This window comes from Tachysurus vachellii, chromosome 3, assembly GCF_030014155.1.
Source record: "Tachysurus vachellii isolate PV-2020 chromosome 3, HZAU_Pvac_v1, whole genome shotgun sequence".
Classification (NCBI taxonomy): Eukaryota; Metazoa; Chordata; class Actinopteri; order Siluriformes; family Bagridae; genus Tachysurus; species Tachysurus vachellii.
Window position 1 is genome coordinate 33807146 of NC_083462.1, and position 24243 is coordinate 33831388.

At 41.0% G+C, this 24243-nt stretch overlaps 1 protein-coding gene across 1 annotated transcript in view; it reads left to right on the top strand.

Annotated features, from left to right (window-relative positions):
* The first annotated feature begins 6239 nt into the window (after positions 1 to 6239).
* cnih3 (cornichon family AMPA receptor auxiliary protein 3) overlaps positions 6240 to 24243 on the top strand; it is a 34883-nt gene continuing 16879 nt past the window's right edge. Inside the window, exons 1-3 of the mRNA XM_060865072.1 lie at positions 6240 to 6470; positions 13306 to 13374; positions 20767 to 20814. Coding sequence (XP_060721055.1) covers positions 6393 to 6470; positions 13306 to 13374; positions 20767 to 20814 — 195 coding nt within the window. The 5' untranslated portion in view covers positions 6240 to 6392. The remainder of the gene's footprint in view (positions 6471 to 13305; positions 13375 to 20766; positions 20815 to 24243) is intronic.

Consider the following 24243-nt stretch of genomic DNA (forward strand, 5'->3'; position numbering starts at 1 on the left):
GAGAGAAGTTCCAAAGTTTATTAAGTAAAACAGGAATATATAGTCGTACAAAAAGAAGGATGGCGTAATGTGTGTGTGCAGAGCTTAATGCTAGTGTCCACAAAAGCAGCCTTGGCCGTTATCTCAATGTAGGAACGTCCCAGCCAAAGTATCATGTTTCTTACAACTGCTTTCAGTGTTGCAAGTGTGATATGTGCAAAGCAGGGGGTCCCACTATGGTGGGGAGGGGGTTAAACTAAGGTTAAGGCAACTGTATGTATGTGTAAGATAGAGAAGGAATGTTTGTGTGTGGGTGTGGGGGAGAGTGTGTGTGTGAGAGAGAAAGAACTATGTGCTCCATCCAAAAAGTCTGCAACATTATCAGAAAAGATAGTTTTATACAATTATTCTCACAAGGAGTTTAAAGGAAATGTACTGCACAAGCTGTCTGAAAAAGCAAGGCGACTTTTTCAACACAATTATTTAGATCACAGTTGCCATTCTGTGGGGTTATGCTGGCCAGATAAAAGTAGTAATTGGACCAGAAATAAACCTCAGGGTGTTCCCAGCTCAGCAGACCCACAACCAAACAACACAGATCTGGTCACACCAGAAATATAGCTGTGTTTATACTTAAAGAGAATTACACTATGTAAACTAATAAAATTGTACATTTAAATTGTATTTAGATGAACGCTTTCACTTATCTTTATAAATAGAACTGTAAATTTTACACTGCAGTTCTTTGGCCAAAATTTGAATGAACGTACTGTTCAGTGTGTGACAGCCAGCTAGATCTTATATCTACCACTAGACGGCGACAGAGACCAGATATAGACATTGTGTTAGACTTAATTCTGCCACTGTAGGGAGACAGAGAGCACCTCCTTCAGTTAAACTCAGACTTGAGTAAACATTTCCAGATGTTAGTGGCTGTGTTAATATTTAGCCCTTAATTTTCTCTCTCACTCACTCATTTTCTACCACTTATCACAATCACACACTACGGACAATTTTCCAGAGATGCCAATCAACCTACCATGCATGTCTTTGGACCGAGGGAGGAAACCGGAGTACCCGGAGGAAACCCCCGAGGCACGGGGAGAACATGCAAACTCCACACACACAAGGTGGAGGCGGGAATCAAACACCCAACCCTGGAGGTGTGAGGCAAACGTGCTAACCACTAAGCCACCGTGCCCCATGTGTTAATCCTGGAGGAACTAATTATTGTACCATTCATTTAAACTATGTATGGAAATCCCAGATCAGCAGGTTCTGAAATACTCAAACCAGCTCTTCTGCACTTCTGGTACCAACAAACTTGCTACGATCAAAGACACAGAGACCCTTTTATTTCATTCTGATGATTGATGTGAACATTTCAAGTGCTTTACCTCCATCTGTATTATTTTTTGCAGTGTACTCCTGCACATAATTGACTGATTATATAACTCCATGAATCCTAGCGTTGCAGCTCTTTTTCATCATTAGTGCAGCTGATTGCTGAATTCAGTTCCAACACATACCTCCAACATATGCATACATCTCAGGAAGGAACTCATCCTAGTGTTAACATGTGTGGGTGAAGGTGGTGGTGAGATGTCTTACACAGATCTAGAAATAGCTTGTTTAACTTTGTTTTCTTCATATTTAGGTCATTCCCTAAGCCACTGTCACATACGCATAGATTTGAAGAGGGATGTGGCATATCTTGAACGCTATTGGCTACTGGGTAAATCTGTCACACACATTAGCACACTTTTTTACTGATGTCTCATACATAATATAAATATGCCCATATTTCTTAAACCATTAATCTGTATAACTACAGTGTACATTATACACAATAACTAAAGATATGGGTGGTAATTTGGTGGTTTCTTAATGCTAAGCTAATGAAAATATTATTAAAACCTTCAATTAATGCAGGTATGTTGGTGAGAAGGATGACCTAACACTTGGTTCTTGTCTCCTAGTGATTTACTAGTTAATGTTAGTCTAATCAACATTTCCCATAACAGCACTGTTGTTCCTACATGCCTCAAGACAACCACCATTGTCCCGTCCCAAAGAAGTCTATAGTGTCCTGCCTCACTGGACCCCCTACAGTTTGCGTATATCATCCAAACCACTCCATGGACGATGACATTGCCACAGTCCTTCATTTAGCCCTCAACCACCTACACAATATAGACACTTACGTACGAATGCTGTTCATAGACTTTAGTTCAGCATTCAACACTGAACACTGCTGTGACTGAACACCTCCCTCTGGAACTGGATCCTGGACTTTCTGACTGAGAGACCTCGGTCAGTCCGGATCGGGTACAGCATCTCCAGCACCACCACACTGAGCACTGGAGTCCCTCAGGGCTGTGTGCTCAGCCCACTGCTGTTCACATTGCTGACTCACGACTGTGCAGCAACGCACAGATCGAACCATATCATCAAGTTCACCGATGACACGACCGTGGTGGGTCTCATCAGCAAGAACAAGGAGTCAGCATACAGAGAGGAGGTGCAACAGCCTGGTGTAGATCCAACAACCTGTCTCTGAATGTTGATAAAACTAAAGAGATTGTTGTTGACTTCAGGAGAGCACAGAGCGACCAACCTCTACTGAACATCAAAGGATCGTCTGTAGAGATCGTCAAGAGCACCAAATTTCTTGCTGTTCATCTATTGGAGAACTTCACCTGGTCACTCAACACCAGCGCCATCTCCAAGAAAGCCCAGCAGCGTCTCTACTTCCTACGAAGGCTGAGAAAGGCACATCTCCCTCCCCCCATCCTGACTATGTTCTACAGAGGGACCATTGAGAGCATCCTGAGCAGCTGCATCACTGTCTGGTTTGGGAACTGTACCATCTCAGATCTCAAGACCCTGCAGCGGATAGTGAGGGCAGCTGAGAAGATCATTGGAGTTTCTCTTCCCTCTATCATGGACATCTACACAGAACCATGCATCTGCAAAGCCAACAGCATTGTGGATGAACCCACACACCCCTCACACACTATTCACCCTCCTGTTGTCTGAAAATAGGTACCGGGCCCTCACAGTTTTGACTTTCCACAAGCCATCAGACTCCTCAATAACTGAACTAAACTGTACCGAGTACAACACACACTCACGCACAATCAACCGTATGGACTGCACTGACCTACACCATACTGTATACACACTCTTCCAATATACATCCATGTATCCATGTATTCAGCACAACATATATCAAACTCTTTACATGCTGTTTTGCACACAGTTTTTTCTCATGAGTTTTTTCATGCTGTCTTTCACATTTCAGTCGATTTTTTTTTTGCATAATACATTACATTACCTCATGTAACTGCTGCGTTAATACTAATGTGTTAATTCCAGTATTTCACACAATATTGAACATACAGTATTTACACTGGTCAGCGCTGCTTTTGTGTATCGTCTTTTGTGTAATGTTTTTTATTGTATTTTTTGTCCTGCAGTCTTTTTGTCTTGTCCTGCACTGTTTACACCAGGTTGCACAGATGCACTTTATGTAGCTAAGACTAACTTACTAAGTCCTTATAGCTCTGTCTTTGTTTTATGTAGCACCACGATCCTGGAGAAACGTCGTCTCATTTCACTGTGTACTGTAACATGGTTACTATATATGGTTGAAATGACAATAAAAGCTTCTTGACTTGACTTAACTTGGTAATGTGGTAGTATTACAGGTTTCTGTATATCAGCATGAGAGCATTAAGTTTAAGCAAGTTTAATTCATGGAATCTAATGTTAACATGGGTAAATTATTTATTGAATTTAATATTAAAGATGGTGTGTGTGTGTGTGTGTGCCCTGCGATGGGTTGGCACTCCGTCCAGGGTGTATCCTACCTTGATGCCCAATGACGCCTGAGATAGGCACAGGCTCCCCGTGACCCGAGGTAGTTCGGATAAGCGGTAGAAGATGAATGAATGAATGAATATTAAAGAGGGGGGCACGGTGGCTTAGTGGTTATCACGTTCACCTCACACCTCCAGGGTTGGGGGTTCGATTCCCGCCTCCACCTTGTGTGCGTGGAGTTTGCATGTTCTCCCCGTGCCTCGGGGGTTTCCTCCGGGTACTCCGGTTTCCTCCCCCGGTCCAAAGACATGCATGGTAGGTTGATTGGCATCTCTGGAAAAAATTGTCTGTAGTGTGTGATTGCGTGAGTGAATGAGAGTGTGTGTGTGTGTGTGTGTGTGTGTGTGCCCTGTGATGGGTTGGCACTCCGTCCAGGGTGTATCCTGCCTTGATGCCCGATGACGCCTGAGATAGGCACAGGCTCCCCGTGACCCGAGGTAGTTCGGATAAGCGGCAGAAGATGAATGAATGAATGAATATTAAAGAAAAGATACAAGTGCATGCAAAATTAAGTGATTTATTATCCTAGAAAACCTGTTCACTGTGTACCCAAATTGGGCCTGTGCTGTGGAGTCAGTATTACACTGATTGGGCTCACATCCATTGGGGATTTTGTATGAAATTGGCCCCATGCCAGTGACTTGATGTGTGTATATATTAGGGGGGAAAAGGTTGGTGGTAGCTTCAGGGCAAAATCGCAATAACTACAGCCGTTCCACATAGGATTTGTGTGGGCATTCCAGAGTGTGAGCTCTCCACTGAAACCCAATCTGAGCCATTATTTCTTGGGATTTGTACAAGTTAGCCTACAGATTCCCATTGTTGGTTCTGGAGTAACCCAAGACCCACATATTTTAGTGTTTCCCCTGATCTAAAGTGATGACTTCATCTCAGGAAGGTCTGTTCGATGGAAAGACTAACTAATTCGATAAATTGAGTGTTTTGAGAATAGGCAAACACACGCTGGACAAGACGAGGGTTGGAATCCTGTGCTGTAGCCGATGACCGCACTGTCTGAAGGGCTGAGGTACTTCTATGAATAATAGATTTGTTTGTATGTAAGTATAAAAGTAATATGTAGTATGTCAGATACTGTAAATAATGTGACATGTCAAAGTCTATCCGCAAGATGGCGCCAAGGTATGTAGGTGAGAAAGTCTTCGTGAGGTTGCAAAAAAAAGAAGTACGTAACCTGGATAGGAAAAGAAAAGCCTTTTGTTTTCCGGTAATAAACCTCAGATTTAACAACAATTTCCAGTGATTTAAAAGTGTAAGCTTTTATTACAAAACAGCACAAAATGTGTTAGGACAGAGGAAATGGGTTGAAGTCCACAGACTGAGGATGAGGAAGGGATCTGTACATCCACCTGTTTAATACAGAACCATACTGAGCCAAAGGTGTGTGGAAGAGGACTCTCTCTCTCTCTCTCTCTCTCTCTCTCTCTCTCTCTCTCTCTCTCTCTCTCTGTCTCTCTCTCTCTCTCTCTCTCTCTCTCTGTCTCTCTCTCTGTCTCTCTCTCTCTCTCTCTCTCTCTTTCTCTGTCTCTCTCTCTCTCTCTCTCTGTCTCTGTCTCTCTTTCTCTGTCTCTCTCTCTCTCTCTCTCTCTCTCTCTCTGTCTCTCTTTTTCGCTCTCTCTCCCCCCTCTATTCTCTCTCTCTCTCGCTCCCCCCCCCTCTCTCTCTCTCTCTCTCCCCTCTATTCTCTCTCACTCTCTCACTCTCTCTCTCTCTTTTTCGCTCTCTCTCCCCCCCTCTATTCTCTCTCTCTCTCGCTCCCCCCCCCCCTCTCTCTCTCTCCCCTCTCTTCTCTCTCTCTCTCTCTCTCTCTCTCTCTCTCTCTCTCTCTCCCCCTCTCTCTATTCTCTCTCTCCCCCCATTCTCTCTCTCTCTCTCTCTCTCTCTCTCCCCCCCTCTCTTTTTCGCTCTCTCTCCCCCCCTCTATTCTCTCTCTCTCTCTCTCTCTCTCTCGCTCTCCCCCCCTCTCTTTTTCGTTCTCTCTCGCTCTCTCCCCCCCTCTCTCTCGCTCTCTCTTTTTCGCTCTCTCTCGCTCTCCCCCCCTCTCTCTTCTCTCTCTCTCTCTCTCTCTCTCTCTCTCGCTCTCCCCCCCTCTCTTTTTCGTTCTCTCTCGCTCTCTCCCCCTCTCTCTCTCGCTCTCTCTTTTTCGCTCTCTCTCGCTCTCCCCCCCTCTCTCTTCTCTCTCTCTCTCTCTCTCTCTCTCTCTCTCTCTTTCCTCCCATTCCTCCCGCAGTAATCTCTCTTCCACAACAAACCGGTGCTCAGTGTGTTCACGCATCCCTGATAACCGCACACGAGTCTTTCATCCTCTCTCTTCATCGCATCTCTCTTCAGATTGCAGTCATGGGATTTTACTTTTGAAACAGAAAAAGAAAAACAAGGCTAGTAAAAGGATGAGACGTGTCGCTGTGCTGGATGAAGATGTTTGAATCCTGGCTGGTTTGAAAGCGCTTTCTTTCCCCATCTTTTCCTTTATCTCTTCTGACGGCGTTTGGAAATTAAAATAGTGATCAATAATGTTCACGTTCGCTGCTTTCTGTTACATGCTTTCTCTGGTCCTTTGTGCATCTCTCATCTTCTTCGCCATCTGGCATGTAAGTGTTTGCATCTGTCGTTACCTCATCTGTCGTTACCTGTGTATCTCATAGACAAACAGTAGCATTATTTCAGCCTCTCATTAATAATAGATGCTTCAGTTTCCTCTGTAACACACTTTGACTCTCAACTTCAATGTGATGGGAAATATCTAGCTTAGTATCTGAGGAATCATATTATATCTTGATTTATGATAACTTATGCGTAGCCTACTTGCTTGATCAGATTTAACCCATTTATTTCACTGCAGATTATTATGATGCAGTATAACCTCTGTAAATGCAAATCCACACAGTTAGAATGATAAACAGTCTCAAGTTCCAGTCTCAAGTTTTTAATGAGGTGATGATGGAGACGCCGTGTCAGGGAGTTTCTCCATCACAGATTTTCCCACATGAAAATGTAACGATTTCACCTGTTTTTTTTTTTTGGTTTTTTTTTGCATAATGCAGGATGAACGAGCGTGACCGGCATGTATGGGGATTTCTCTGTCCCTGTTTTCTTTGCACATAACCTACGCATCACATCACCATCTTTGAGATTTGGCCCAGTTCACTCACTCGTTCATCCTGATATGACTCAGGTAGTAATGGGGATTATTGTCTTGCACAGTGATTTCCAGGAGCGTATTTTTCCTTCAAATTATTTACAGAAAGAAATGTTCTGTTCTGCATTTTTTTTACAAGACATCATACAATTATATCATTAAAAATCTCATTAGTCATTACCCTGTAGGTCTAAGTCATAAACGCTGTACAGTTAACAGTGCATTCAATTGTTTGTCCTTTTAACCTGTGCTAAAATATTATAGTGCTCAAGGACTAACAGTAAACCTTTACTTGAGTAATACTTACAGTATTCTGACATGGAGATGCTTTATTGTAGTACAAAAAACGAAAGTCTCTTAGAATCCTTCCTTTGTTTCATGAAGCAAATGAATTTTAGAAGTGAAGGCAATGCTTAGTGTTAAGACAATTTAGTGTTAATGAGTATGTGCTTATAACCACAGCAGGGCCAGTAAAACTTCCCAATGATGGCATTAGCTCATTAAATCCGTATGTGGCGTCGTAGTTTACACACAGTGGCTTTACAGAGAAGTTTCATTTCTCTGTTTGCCCTGAAATCAGTCCTTAAACTGAATATTCTACATTCTATTGGAGGTTAAAGCATGTAACGGAGGTGAGAAGCGGAAGCTCATTGGCTTGCAAATGAGAAGGTTGTGAGCTCAAATCCAGGGACCACCAAGCTGCTACTGTTGGGATCTTGAAGAAGAGCCTTAAATAGTTTAAGCCTCAAACATTCAGTTGTTTAAATGAGGAACTTGTCAGTTGCTATGTATAAGGTTGTCTACTTCTTCTTCTTCTTCTTCTTTTGGCTTTTCCCTTCAGGGGTCGCCACAGTGAATCATTTCTCTCCACCTATCCCTATCTTCTGCATCCTCAACACTTGCACCCACTAGCTTCATGGATAAGGTTGTCTACTAAATGCTGTAAATGAAACTGTACCAGACCTGCAAAGAACGTTGTCTATGTTTATTTCTGCTTTATTTTTTATTTATTTATTTTGTTTTATTGAATTGCTGTTTTTGTTCCTGATCAAATTTGCAATAGTTTATTCTTCAGCACTTTCCGCAGTCTGCAGTCAAAGTGTCCAGGCATTTTCAGGAGTTGTGTTTTGTGTCTTTCGTAGCAGGCAGTCATACAGTATAAATTGACAGATATCCGGTAATGCTGATAATCCTTGATCCACCCATAACAGCAGCACACACAGCCAGGTCAGCACTGGTACTCTGGTGGCTCCTTTTCACTGGGGTTGCTGAAATATTGTGTATATCAGCAGAAGGTCTACAGTCATTACACACATACAGGGTCACTTATGCAGTAGGTGTACCTGATAAAATGGCCAGTAAATGTAAGTATGTGTTATGTAAACCTAATAAAGTGCGTTAAAGTGCTAATATTTTGTAAAATCATGTAAATAGCTAATGTATTATGTAGGTCAGTTCCTAAACACTTAATCATGGGTATGTTTATTAGTTTTATTGTTTCCGAGCACAGACACTAGTGCAGTCTGGGGGAGGAAGTGTGCTGATGTGTGTTTTATTGTCGTTTGTAGGAAAGTGTTTATCATGTTATTTTCATCGAGCTTCAGCAGAACAGATACGGCTTTCCTAACAGATAAAACTGTACATCTGCATGTTATAATAACTTCTACCAAATTAGCTTTTGGCATGTTTTCAGTATAAGTTATTATTATCACTCTCATTCATCTTCTACCGCTTATCTGAACTACCTCGGGTCACGGGGAGCCTGTGCCTATCTCAGGCGTCATCGGGCATCAAGGCAGGATACACCCTGGACGGAGTGACAACCCATCACAGGGCACACACACACACTCTCACTCACTCACGCAATCACACACTAGGGACAATTTTCCAGAGATGCCAATCAACCTACCATGCATGTCTTTGGACCGGGGGAGGAAACCGGAGTACCCGGAGGAAACCCCCGAGGCACGGGGAGAACATGTAAACTCCACACACACAAGGTGGAGGCAGGAATCGAACCCCCAACCCTGGAGGTGTGAGGTGAACGTGCTAACCACTAAACCACCGTGTCCCCCAGTTATTATTATTATTAGGGTTCAAGCGCGAATAAAATGGCAATAACTCAAGAACTAAATGAGCTATCAACACATGTGAAAGAGGTCAAACTGAGGTCACAGTTCAAAAACCGAGGCAATTGGCCACTTGGTGGTGCTATAACGGAAAAATCACTAAAAACAGCCCTTTTTAAAAAAAGCCCTCTAGCGCCACCAACAGTCCAAAAACCCAATTTTGTGCTGACTCGTAAGGCCTAGAGTCAAAATTCCTGCATCATCAGAATCAGAACCAGAATCAGAAAGGTCTTTATTGTGAGGAACACACACACACACTTACACACACATTTGCACACACATTTACACACACATTTACACACACACTCACTCACACTCGCACACTTACTCACACTCGCACACTCACATACTCACTCGCACACTCACATACTCACTCGCACACTCACATACTCACACACACACTCACATACACACTCGCACACTCACATACGCACACACACACTCACATACACACTAAGTTTTGAAAATCCTTTAAGGCCTTAAACTCCCTAAAGGCCTTAAACGCTTGAACCTGGAGAAATGCTGCTTGCAGCTTTAATTATTATTATTATTATTATTATTATTATTATTATTATTATTATTATTATTATTATTATTATTAGCAGCAGCAGCAGCAGCACTCTTGGATGCACAATTCAACTCGACTATAAACTGTTGTAGAAAGGACATTATTTACATTGACATTATTTCCTGTCCAGTGTCACCCAAATGATGATGAGGTTCACTTCTGAATCTGGTTCCTCTCAAGGTTTCTTCCTCTTGTCATTTTAGAGAGATTTTCCTCACCACCGTCACCTCAGGCTTGATCATTAGAGATAGATACAGTACTTTAACATTTTTATTCTGTTTCTATGCTTCTCTAAAGCTGCTTTGAGACAATGTCAGTTGTCAATTGCATTTAATTTGTAAAGTGCTTTTAAAAAATGTGATTTAAAATGGTCTCATTGAAGTATTAAATAAGATCTTTATCAAAATTTTCATTACAGTTTGCATGAACAGATTGAGCAAACTGACCCAGTTCAAGTGCCTTTGAGTCTTTGTTAACATTTTAAGAGAACTGTTCAATTATTTATCTGCCACTTGTGTTTTCCACATCAGAGACCATTTATTTTTGAGCTGTGGATTTGTATGTAATTATTATAGAACGGGCAATCGTGAATAATGCAGGATACGGTCAGAATTTTAAGCAACATATTGCATGGAAAGAGGGAATGCCTGCGTTATTGTGTACTGCATAACTGAGGGATGCAAAAGCAAGCAAATTTATATGGATTATAACATTATATAATAATCAGAATATTTTATGAACCATACACCATAGGAATCTGTAATTAAAATGCATTGTTTTATTATATCTATATAGTTAGGGGTTACTATATTCTTAAGAAAGAACGGAGGTGATGAATGGATATGTGGTAGATGTGTGACGATGTAAAACACCGTGATAACAAAATCGGAGATTATGTCCAAGTCCAGTGCTTTACTTGAATCTAAAATTTTTTGATGTTAGAAACGTGAAAAACTATTACACATATTTTAAAAACATCCACAAATAGATACCGAGCTGAAATAACATAATATGATGATGTGATTGACAAACTGTTGATTGACAGTTAGGTGAAAGACCACCAGGGCTGTTTTCTTTGTAACCAGTGGACGCTATTCATCTAATTGCTCCTCGTCGAGCACAAATATCAAAGCCGTCAATCAAAATATTCCCAAACTTAGTATCCAAAGTGGCCTTTTAATACACACATAGTGCAGTCACGGAACCTCAGTGACAAATAATCTTCTGTTTCGCTTCCTTACATTTCCTTTAAAACTAACAAAGGCACATTGTGATCGTACACCCTGCCAAAGCAGTAAAAGACAACACTCACCAGTAATTATGATTTATTGAGGATTGGAGTCACGCAGTGTTGAGAGAACTCTTCAGAGATATCATTTTAAAGTCTGTCTCTCAGCGATCCTTTATGGGATGTGTGTTAACACATCCTTACCCTGAATAGCCGAACTGTCTCCTTGTATATTTGCCAATTCCTGGGCAATGAGCTGCTGTAGGACTTGTACTATCTGTCTGTGTAGACTTGGCAGGTATCGTAGGCATCTTGTGAGACAGAAGGGTTGCGTTTGCTTACTTATAGAACATTCCTTGTCCATCTAAATGTTGACCTCTTGGTGGTTGATGTAAAACACCACCCTGGTGTTATCAGTCTGCACTAGTTTGTGTGACCCCCGGATGATTTTGCAGAATTAGACACACAGCATTAGAAACTTTCATCTCAAAGACAGTGATATGATGGCAAACGATGAAGGCATCTGTCACTATGAAGGCATCATGTTCTCCCCGTGCCTCTGGGGTTTCCTCCGGGTACTCCGGTTTCCTCCCCAGGTCCAAAGACATGCATGGTAGGTTGATTGGCATCTCTGGAAAATTGTCCGTAGTGTGTGAGTGTGTGAGTGAATGAGAGTGTGTGTGTGTGTGCCCTGTGATGGGTTGGCACTCTGTCCAGGGTGTATCCTGCCTTGATGCCCGATGACGCCTGAGATGATACCTCCCCGTGACCCGAGGTAGTTCAGATTAGCGGTAGAAAATGAATGAATGAATGAATGAATGATTTAAGGCCTCATGCCAATGAACTGCACAATGGGTGAAGAAATCAAGCGTTATTTTTTTTTTTTGTGGCTGTCTTTTTAGTTCTACCCTCTGGATAATCCAGCTTGGTCTGACCAGCAACCAGCTGCCAAAACACAGTCCAGTCCAATAAGAAGAACATCTCCTGGCCTGTGTTTTAGTCGCTGATAGCTGGCCAGAGCAGCTATACTATTCCTCAGGGTGTTGCATTAGTACATGTCATTAGTTCTGTTTTAAAGTTCACTTCAATTCAACTTTGACCCAATTTGCAGTAACCCTTTCAAAACCCAACCAATAAGATGCGTTTTCTTCACTTTCCCAGCAACAAAACCATGTTGTGCTGCCACACATCAGCAAAGGTATATCATTTTATTTAGGTGGCTTATTCTTCTTAGAGGGCTCAGTAAGCATACCTGCTGTTTGCTCTATTCCCTGCTGTGACTCAGTATTGTCAGAGGAAGGTAATGTCAGCAGTATTCTCACAGCCTGCAAACTCCATCATCAGGTCTCCATCATTTCTATGCACCGGTACTCTTTAAGTACTTCTTAGTAAACTCTGGACTCAAATATACCGGGCATTCTCCATCATGTAACTGCATCTGTGCTGAGCAGAACAAACAAACTCAGAACAGTCAGAAAACATTCAGGAATTCACATGAAATTTTGAAACGATGAGATTTAATATTTAGATTATAAATTGCTTTAAGTTCATTCTCTAGTAGTTCATTTTCTACCGCTTATCCGAACTACCTCGGTTCACGGGGAGCCTGTGCCTATCTCAGGCGTCATCGGGCATCAAGGCAGGATACAACCTGGACGGAGTGCCAACCCATCACAGGGCACACACACACACACTCTCATTCACTCACACACTCACACACTACAGACAATTTTGTCTTTGGACCGGGGGAGGAAACCGGAGTACCCGGAGGAAACCCCGAGGCACGGGGAGAACATGCAAACTCCACACACACAAGGCGGAGTTGGGAATCGAACCCCCAACCCTGGAGGTGTGAGGCGAACGTGCTAACCACTAAGCCACCGTGCCCCCTGCTTTAAGTTGATTTTTTTCTTTTAATATTTTTATACAGAGAGAGACAAATAGATTATTTCAGAAACTGCCGATCTGCTGGGATTTTCTAATACAACAGTCTGATGCAACAAACATAAAGCGTTGAGTGAGACAGTGACGGTTCTGTGGGTGGATATTCATTGTTGATGAGAGATTAGAGGGAAAAACCCAGATTGGGTCAAGCTGTAAGGAAGATACGTGATATAAGGATACAGTAACTAAACTAAGTGTATTGAGCAGAAAAGTACCTCAGCATGCACAAAACATCAAACCTTTGCTGTTGTACAACCGCAAAAGACCACATTATCTTCCGCTCCCACAGACAACACCAGCTAACTGAAACTATCAAGGACACAGATTTGAAAACAAGGCATCTGAAGATTAGTATAGATCATTTTTAAACTTCATAATTTATTTTCCAGTGATCTTTTTTGTTTTGTTCTTTTTTTAGATTACAGCCTTTGATGAGCTCCATGCAGACTTCAGAGTGCCGATTGATCAGGGCAATCCGTTCCATGCAGTAAGTACATTTTATAGACTGAAGATCAATTGTGTGTGTGTCAAGTGTTTGTGTGTGTGTGTGTGTGTGAGATACATTACAGTTGATTGTAATTTGTAATAATACATTACACAATTGTGTAAAATAAACGTTTTTTTTATTGTGCTGTTAATGTAACATAAATTTATTAATGTAAATAAATTGGAACATACTAAAAGAAATTGATTTTATTTGGCTATCATTATCACGTAATGACGAAAATACTTTAATTCACTCTAAAACTATTGCTATTAATAATAACAAGAAGAGGAAGAAGAAGAATAACAAAAGATATGGTAAATTAATTCAAGGTAAAGGTAAATTAATTGGGAAATATCTAGCTAGCTACTTAAGGTTAATGGCCTTACAGTAATCCATAAATGATGAATTAAACAGCTGTGTTTGCTGCAATGTGAATAATAACGCTTGTAATTACTGCTTGGTATTTCATACAACTATTTTTATCATTCACTATGTCATCATACACACAATCAACAACAACAATAATAGCAATAACTAGCCACCATTATTTGTGCCCTAAAATAGGGTCTTAGTTCAACAGTCTTATTTACTTCATGTAGTTAAGATAGAGGCACAATTACTGTTTTATATTATTTAATGCTAATTAAAACATATTGAAGGGGGGGCACAGTGGCTTAGTGGTTAGTACGTTCGCCTCACACCTCCAGGGTTGGGGGTTCGATTCCCGCCTCCACCTTGTGTGTGTTGAGTTTGCATGTTCTCCCCGTGCCTCGGGGGTTTCCTCCGGGTACTCCGGTTTCCTCCCCCGGTCCAAAGACATGCATGGTAGGTTGATTGGCATCTCTGGAAAATTGTCCCTAGTGTGTGATTGTGTGAGTGAATGAGAGTGTGTGTGTGTGCCCTGTGTTTGGGTTGGCACTCCATCCAGGGTGTATCCTGCCTTGATGCCCGATGACGCCTGAGATAGGCACAGGCTCCCCGTGACCCGAGGTAGTTCGGATAAGCGGTAGAAGATGAGTGAGTGAGTGAGTGACTCAAGCTTTACTATACAGGAATGTATTGATTCATGTTACATTGTGCAGCCTTCAACAAGGGCGTTTGTTGTTTGCGCTGCAGAAATAAGTTTGAGGTAAAAGGGTTATATAATATATAATAAAATTATAAGTATTATTCTGGTTAAATTATTGTGCTTTAAAGTGCTTTCCTGACTTTGTCCTGACCTTGCATGATGCTGTGCTGACTTTAAAAAATCACGAATTCTGATCAGCTAATAGCTGTTGTTCTATCCAAATCTGAACTTTTGATTACAACGAAATACAACTATATTGGCAAAACCAATGAAAAGAGCATTAAAGTGTCATGAAAGGCTCAATTCCAATTGTCATATACAGTGGTCACTTCCCTGGAGCAAACCCTAATGAGGATTAGGAATGGTGTGTCACAGACTCATCTGACATCTGTGGATATGTGCAGTGGTTCACATACACTATAGACTTTTTATGACATGCTGCAGGGAACTGTCTCCCCTTTAGGTGCCCAACAACCCACCCTAGTGTAAGAAATTATGCTCTGATGCCCCGCAGCATAACAGGCATACATGGGCTGGCCACTTCAGATACAGATTTTATTAGTCACATACACAGTACACTTGTAGTGAAATGCCAAAAAGACAAAAAGTCTGAAAGAATATTCCAGTAAAGTAGACTAAGTATTACAATAGAGCTCAAATGTAACTGTACCAGCACAAAACCTATAACATATATAAACATAGTATATCGTCGCTGTCAGGCGGAATCCTCGTATCTCCAAAACCATTACTTTTCAAGACATTAAAAAAACGCCGTACCTTATCTGCAGTGCACAGGGTTTAGTCCACGTTGCAGTGGATTGTCTTGCGCTAAATTCCTGTCCTCAGACGAGCACCAGAACTAGTGGGGGTCAAGATTTTTTTTTCTTTGAGCCCAGTGTTTTGAAGACATTTACCTCAGGGGGTTTTTACACCTGGTCACTTCATGTGTTTTCTGTGATCAGATAGCTATCCGATGGTAAAAAGACCAGGTCTAAATGCCCTCCGAAACGTTTTCGAGACGGATATAAATCCGATGGTTCAAACCACTTCAGGAGGTGGTCTGGGACGCATTTCAGATGAAACTGGACAGGTGTAAATGTATGTGGTTGTTCAAGCCACATACATCAGCGCTATACTCCTCCCAAACGGAAGTACGTCACTCGCAGGTGACTCGAAAGTCGTGCATCGCGCCAGAAACAAATATGTTTTCCTATCAGTGCTGCTTCGATCTTTCACTCAGGTGTCTCGAAAATGCAGCAAACAGTAAATGCTGTTTTTTGTAGCAAACGCATACACCAAAGCATGTTACATTTCAATTACCCCGGAAATGAGGTAAAATATATTTGCATATTGGGCGGGAGTAGAAAGATCGGATCGATATCCGAATCGCCGAGACGCATTTATGTGGCCTAATGTAAATGGAACAGTTTTAACAAATCAGATAGCTATCGGATCAGAGAAAACGCATGAAGTGACCGGGTGTAAAAAGGCCCTCAGAAGACGTGTTGATTCGTTGCGACTCTTCTTGAGGAGAAATATGACGTGAAGCTCTCCCTCGGAGTGAGGAAGAGGTGGACAGTTGAAGTGTCCAATGGAGTTATGAGATTTGCGCTCAAGCTATTTTCAAGACTTTAGATTGGTTAATAACTTGTAAAAATAACAGACCCACATGGGGACTGACCAATAGCATCGATATGTGAAAAAATATGAAATTGACAAAATCTGGACATACGAGGTTTCCGCCCGACAGCGACGATATGTATATAGATACAGTGTGACTATTATGAGTAAAGTGCAGATGTTTGCAATTATGTGCAATTTTAGTGTATATATGCAATGTATGTTGTACATAAATCCAATTGAGATAGTGGGTGTTGAGTTTGTTGAGAACGTTGGGGGTTTTGAGGGTGTTGTGGGTATTGAGGGTGGAGAGAGTGTCTTGTCGGTGTTGATGGTTTAGAGTTTGTTGAGTGTGTCGAGTGCGTTGAGGGTTTTGAGTGTCTTGTGGGTATTGTAGAGACAGATCAGATGATGTTCATATCAGAATGAAGAAAAATGCAATTTCAGTAACTTTGTTATGATTGTTGGTGGCAGACAGGCTGGTATTTCAGAAACTGCTGATCTTCTGGTATCTTCACACATAACTCATAGCCTCTAGAGCTTACAAAGAACAGTAAGAAAAAGAAAACAATTCCCAGTGAGTTGCAGTTCTGCGGACAGAAATGCTACGGAGGTGTTTGATTTGAGGAGAAACAAGGCATGAGCTGGGAGAGATGAGTATAATTATAGCCCGGGCTCTCGTCATGAATCTGTGGAGGTAAATCTGCTGCCGTTGTAGAGACCTGTGTCAATGATTTCTGTCCTCTGAAGGAGTTGTAGGTCTCTTGTGCTCAGATTGCAAATCAACACTGTGGTTTACCCTGAGGGACACTCTTGTGCACTAGTAAAGTTGTATCTTACTGTATGACTCTTAAAAAGCGACTAAGGATGCTGTTGGTGTTTAAGGGTTAAAGATGAGAAGTCTGACATTGAAAGCTACAGAGAATTTTCACAGGTGAATGACTGACGTTGGCAGGAGTTTGAGCTCCTCGGTTTTTCTGGAAGTCCAATGATTGAGCTTTCTTGTTTTTCCTGACTTTTAGAGCAAGGTTGGTGTGTTTGCATTTGGTGGACAGGTCTAGAATCTTCCTCCTCTAGTCAAACTCATTGTGTCTGCAAATCTGATGAAATTGTTACCAATGTATCTGGCTGTATTCATGAGTAAACACAACATACAGCAGGAGGCTAAAGCAGCCTGTATGTTTACATGCTGACATTCACATGCTGTCAGTGTTGATGATGTCTTGTTGCCAATCCGTACTGTCTGGGGGTCTGTTAGACAGAAAGTCCAATACCCAGTCAAAGGTGAAGCTGTCTATGTTACTTAGCTTGAAGGACAATTTTAGAAGATGTGTTTTTCTTGTTCAGATGTTCACAAGTGAAGGGCAAGTGAGTTAGCATTGCTCAGGGCTTGAAGGAGAGCCAAACTGAAATGCGTAATTGTTGGGGATATTGGTGAGTATGAAGGACACGATTAGCTTTCCCAGCCACTTCATCACAACAGAGCTAAGTACGATGGATAGTCATTACAGTTGGAGGTGCACACGGTTTGTTTTCCTGAAACATTAATGCACTGTGTAAGATAGTAAAAGGTCTGTGTCAGCTGATTTCAGCATGCATTCAAAACACAGAGCAGGAACTTATTGTGCATTCTCTGTTGGTGAAGATTCTGCTTTAAGCAAAAAGCAGAAATAAAGACAAATGATCAGAATTGTGAAATGAGTGTGATGGAAAGATCTTCATGCTTCTTTGGTCATGGTGCAGCAGTGAGTCAGGGATCTATCACCTCTAGTTCTAGTGACTGTTCTCAGTTATTGCGTGAAGTGCTTCTGGGTAGCGGTTTTCCTGCTTGTGAATAGTGACATGTTATCATTAGCATCCGACCAAATGTAAACAGTGACGCACAGAACGAAAGAGATTTCTCAGGGCGAATAAAACATATGGCATTTTATTGTAAGACACCATTTCAACTGTACACCGCAAGTTGTTGATAAAAAAAAAAGCAGAAGTGACCCAGTGTTTGAATTGACCGAAGTGACCCAGAATTTGTTTATATAATGTGCCCATGATTGGTGGCTATTTACTAATGTTTCTCCATATTCATGTATTAAAAATGTATTATTTGCGTTTTGGTTTGAGATTTAGGAAGGAAAACTAACTGTTGTATCCACTAAATAGAAGGTAAAGCAAATGCCTTAAAAAGGGACCTTTCTACAATGTTTAATCTACTCCTATAATCTTAGATGCCACAGTTGTCCTTTACCAAGGGCCAAAGAGAGCCCAATTGGCCATGCTCTCTGCGTGAGTGGGATGGCAAACTCTCCCTTGTCAGTCTCAGTAAAACTTGTCAGTTTTGGGCATCTGTATTCTCATACTGTAGATATATCAAAGGGCATAAAAAAGGCATACTGTATATCCTGTTTTCAACACAGAATGGTATAAGGAACTCTGTGCTTGTTTCGAGCAACAGCTCATCATTAGTGGAGTTTGTGAATGTTGGATGTTTTATTGTCGGAGTGTACATCGTTAATGCTAAAGTTTGAGGTGCAGAACAATGGATTTCATGGCTGACATGAGAGGAACTCTATTCATAGTGAACCCACGGAGGGGTGCTTGACCAGATAACGTTCCTGGCAGGGTGCTTCACTGACATCTTAACATTTATATTAGCAGTGCTGTTGTTCCTACGTGCCTCAAGACAACCACCATCGTCGCTGTGCCAAACATGTCTACAGCGTCTTTCCTCAATGATTATAGTCTCATTGCACTCACACCCACTGTAATGAAGTGCTTTGTTAAGCTCATCATGAGGCACATCAAGTTACCAGTTACCCAGTTACCAGTCTTACTGGACCATGATGGGTCTCAACAGCAAGAATGATTAGTCAGCATACAGAGGAGGAGGTGCAACAGCTGCCTGGTGTAGAGCCAACAACCTGTCTCTGAATGTTGTTAAAACTAAAGAGATGGTTGTTTACTTCAGGAGAGCACAGACTGACCACTCTCCACTGAACATTGATGGATTCTCTGTAGAGATCGTCAAGAGCACCAAATTTCTTGATGTTCCTCTAGCGGAGAACCTCATCACCAAGAAAGTCCAGCAGCATCTCTACTTCTTGCAAAGGCAGAGGAAAGCCCATCTCCTTTCCCATCATGACTACATTTTACAGAGGAACCATTGAGAGCATACTGAGCAGCTGCATCAGTGTCTGGTTTGGGAATTGCACCATCTCCTATAGTGAGGACAGCTGAGAAGATCATTGAGTCTGGGAAAAGGTACCGAAGCAGTACCGGTACCAGATTCTTTCCACAAGCCATCAGACTCCTCAATAACTGAACTGAATTGTAGCAAGCACAATATACACACGCTCAACTGTATGGACTGCGCTGACCTATACCAAATACACACTCTTCCAATATACATCCATGTCTTCAGCCCCACACATATCAAACTGTTTACATGCTGTTTTGCACATTGTTTTTGCTCTTTGCACACGCTGTCTTGCACATTTCAGTCAATTGCTGTTTTGCACAAGTCATTACGATACGTCATATAACTGCTGCTACTATATTATGTGCTCATTACAGTATTTCTGCCCCTGTACTATAGAATATACAGTATGTACACTGATCAGCGCTGCTTTTGTGTATTGTCTTTTGTGTGATGTCTTGGTTTATGTATAATATAATATAATATAATATAATATAATATAATGTAATGTAATGTAAAGTAATGTAATGTAATGTAATGTAATATAATATAATATAAACCAATAATAAATGGTTCATATTTTGCATTCATAATGCATTCACAACTGCAAGCACACAAGCTAGATTATCTCATCAAAGATATAAACTGACATTATTAGTTCGAGTTTATTTTACTTCAGAATCAATAACAATCTGTTAGGAAGGTATGCCAGAAGAAAGCATAGACAGAGGGATTTTCTGCATCTCCTGGCCAGCACGGTAATCTGTAACAATGGAGGCTCAGAGAGAGAGAGAGAGAGAGAGAGAGAGAGAGAGAGAGAGAGAGAGAGAGAGAGAGAGAGAGAGAGAGAGAGAGAGAGAGAGAGAGAGAGAGAGAGAGAGAGAGAGAGAGAGAGAGAGAGAGGATTAATGTGTGAGAGGTTTGTTGAAAGAATTAAAGATGACAGCAGGAGTCATGGAAACAGTAAGGCAGTCAGAACTTATTCAACACAGACTGGAAAGAAACCTGTAAAAAAGGTATCTGGTAAAATTCTTCGCCTATATATAAACAAGGCAGGAAACTGGAGGTAAATCTAGGCTAGTATTCAGGAGACTGCTGTTGGGGTAGAGTTAAGATATTGATCTGGTCTGATCTGGGTTCTCCTGGGGAAAGTTTGCAATAAGAATGGTTGGAGAATATCCTGACACAACACAGGAGCACTTCTTGGGGTGATTTTCAAAATAGCATAGTGCGGTCAAACGCTATACTATATTCATTCATTGTTATATAACCAGTTCAGTCCAACATTCTTTTTGAATCAAACCAATCACATTGTGCAGTCTTACATCTTTCTGAACATATTTCTTTCATGAAGAGGATGCTGATTATTCTTTCATTACACCATGTGTTTTCTCTCTGAGCCCTTTGCTCATGATCGATAACTCAATCAATCGCATAAAGCCTTTCACAGAAGTCTCAGCATATTGAAATGAATATTATGGAGGATTTACAAGTTGTTTGTTTCTCTCAACAGCGTGAAAGACTTCGGAACATTGAGAGAATATGCTGTCTGCTCCGAAAGGTAAAAAAATATTTAAAATATTTAGTTAAACAAAGCACACACTATATCACTATAGTTAGTGAGAAGATAAAGGTTAAACTAGCTGCTTACTGCCAAATGCCTACATTATTTAGTTTAGTTGTGGCTGTAATGGTTCTTCCAAAGACGTCGGAAGAACCATTACATTATTTTTCTGGTTTTAGACTGGTCTAGCTGGTGATAGTGAGAGTTAGCCTCTCAGCTTGTCCAGCTTGGTCTGCCAGGCAAGCCAGCGTGTGTTGGCAGGTCTTCCAGTCTGGATATACTCGTCTGTCTGGCTGGTGAACAGTGGTCTCCTAGTCTGGGAGCACAAGAACCAATGGCATGCTTAGGCATGTGATGGGATGAAATAGTGAAGAGACTGTGAAAGTTGAATGTGTGCATGGTTGGAAGTGGTATGTTTTACAGTTGATATGATATCACCAACCATATTTACCATATGTCAAAAGTTGGTAGACAGCGGTTCTTATACCATGATATGTAATACAAGGGGGGCACGGTGGCTTAGTGGTTAGCACGTTCGCCTCACACCTCCAGGGTTGGGGGTTTGATTCCCACCTCCACCTTGTGTGTGTGGAGTTTGCATGTTCTCCCCGTGTCTCGGGGATTTCCTCCGGGTACTCCGGTTTCCTCCCCCGGCATAAAGACATGCATGGTAGGTTGATTGGCATCTCTGGAAAAATTGTCCCTAGTGTGTGATTGCATGAGTGAATGAGTGTGTTTGTGTGCCCTGTGATGGGTTGGCACTCCATCCAGGGTGTATCCTGCCTTGATGCCCGATGACGCCTGAGATAGGCACAGGCTCCCCGTGACCCGAGGTAGTTCGGATAAGCGGTAGAAAATGAATGAATGAATGAATGAATGAATATGTAATTATGTGTATAAATAGGTATTTACACAATAGGTAAACTTTCATTTATTTCTGTAAACTCATTGGTGACGAATCTATTAAGGTTTATTGTAGTCCTTATTAACGTCAAGCAGACACTTTACTTTCCAATTTTAATTCCTGAAAAACTGGAAACCAATAGAAACTGGAAATGAGAAACCAAAGTAACTCTCCCAGTAGTCCTTATTGCAACATGTGCCCACATGAACAACTTGCCTCATCCCTTTACATGGAAAAGTTTGTGTTATAAATTATCAGTAATTATTGAATACAGTATGCCTGTGGACCCCAGAATGCTTCAGTTAAACTATGATTCCAAGACTGAGCTCTCAAAAAAACAGAGAGCAATTTGGCTTAAAAATGATGGGACAACACCGACTTCCTCGACACGCTCTGGATAAACAAAAATGGCTTAAACAATCTGGAGCTGTAATACTGTTATAGCTCTCTACTGCATCTAAAATATCCCTAAAACCTGTTTGCACTGGACCTTTTACGTATTATATCAAAAACACAACTCAGTTCTCCTGTTGTCTCTGAATCTATATTATAATTTACATTTTGAACATTTTTTTTTTTTTTTTCTGGGTGGACGTTGTCAGGATTATACATGCTGTCGTGAAGAGGCAAAGGCCAGTGAGGATCCAAATGCAGTTAAACATTTAATGATCAAAAACAAGAAAACAGACAAAACTAGGCAGAAACAGAGCTAACAGGAAATAGAAACATAGACAACGACTAGCAACAGGGAAGTGAACAAACAGTGTATATATAACCGACAGCAACCAATCACAAAGCAGAGACAATAAGTAACTATGACAACACACAAGAGGGAATGAATGAGTTCAATGAGTGTCCATGGCAACAAACGAGTGGGCGGAGCAGTCAATAAACGTCAGTTCAAGACAGCAGACAGAAACAGGGCAAAACACAGACAGACTAATTACACACGCAAATACATTTTATCAAAACAGATCCATTTGTTGTTGGACAGTGTTGCAGTGTGACATCCAGTCAGTAATGTACAGTAGCCACCTGACAGAATTTAAGTTCACTTAGATTTGGGGAAGTCGCACTGCCAGAAGAACCACACAGAGTCGGTGGTCAAATAGCAAAACTTCAAAGTTTACTGAGACAAACAGAGTATTTACTGTATAGAAAACAAAGGGATAGACTTTGGTGTGTTCTATAGGGAAGAGCTACTTTATGATGTTTAGTGTTAGGGAAATAGGCCAAAATGGTTATCACAGTAATTGGTATAACAAAATACAATATCCAGTGGCCCCAACCACAGAGAGGACGACCAGAAGAGGCAGAAGAATATGAAGCTGTAATGTACAAGATCTTAATGGACAGATTCAACAGGATGGACTTCACTTATGGGGTAAGTATCACTAAACAGTTGTTAATATTAAATAAAGTAATATTCTTTTTTAATAGAAACTGTAAAATGTTAAATACCAACTAACTGATTAGTTTTTTCCTATTCTGTTTGTTAGTCATCTGCTGGTGGACATTTTGTTAATTAAGCTTTGATAGTTAACTTGTTAAGATGACATTTAAAAAAAAACATTCATGTATTTTACAGTTCCTTCTGTTTCCAGTAAACAAAACAAGACTTGATTTCATTAGAGACGTAAGGAAATTTTGTGTGATATTTAACACTGTGGAAATTAATGTTGTGTTGTCGTGTTTGCCTGCAGGTCCTCGGAACAGTCCTACACACCGACACGCACAGTGTAAGTTCAAAATAATATCACGAATCAGATGCTTTACATGAAAGACGTCTTACAAAAGCAACACAAATTTCATTGCTTCAATTTGTATTTGTTAACAACCCTAGACCGAGTAAGCAGAGTACCGTAAAGTATCCTATTATATACTGTAAATCTGCTCCTTTTGTCGCTTCATTACTGTTAGTGTTAGAGGTGCCGAGAGTTTAGGTGCATGTTTTGCTGACATGTTAACAGGCACCTAATACCAGGTCATCAAAAAAAAAGAAAGCCGTATCTAACCAGAAAATGGATATTTAATTTTTCAGTTCAATTCAGTTTTATTTGTATGGCACTTTTAACAATTGACATTGCCTCAAAGCAGCTTTATAGAAGCATAGAAACAGATAAAAATTGTACATTTTAAACTTCAGTTATTATTTACCTCTAATTTTTATCGCTGAAGATCAAGCCTGAGGTGACGGCGGCAAGAATAAACTCCCTGAGGTGATATGAAGAAGAAACCTTTTAGAGGAACCAGACTCAGAAGGGAACCACATCCTAATTTGTGTGACACTGGACAGTAAATAATGTAAATGTAAATAATGTCCTTTCTACGACAGTTTATAGTCAAGTGGAATTGTGTAACCAAGGACCTCCTGAGGTGTCTGAGTTCATTACAGACTTAAAACTAATTCCTTCCTGCCAAAGTCTTCAACTATTCACTGATGAAAACTATTCACACAATGCTGACTTTCCTGGGAGCACTTTAGTAGGTCCTAGCATACTGGTACCATCCCACAAGGTGCT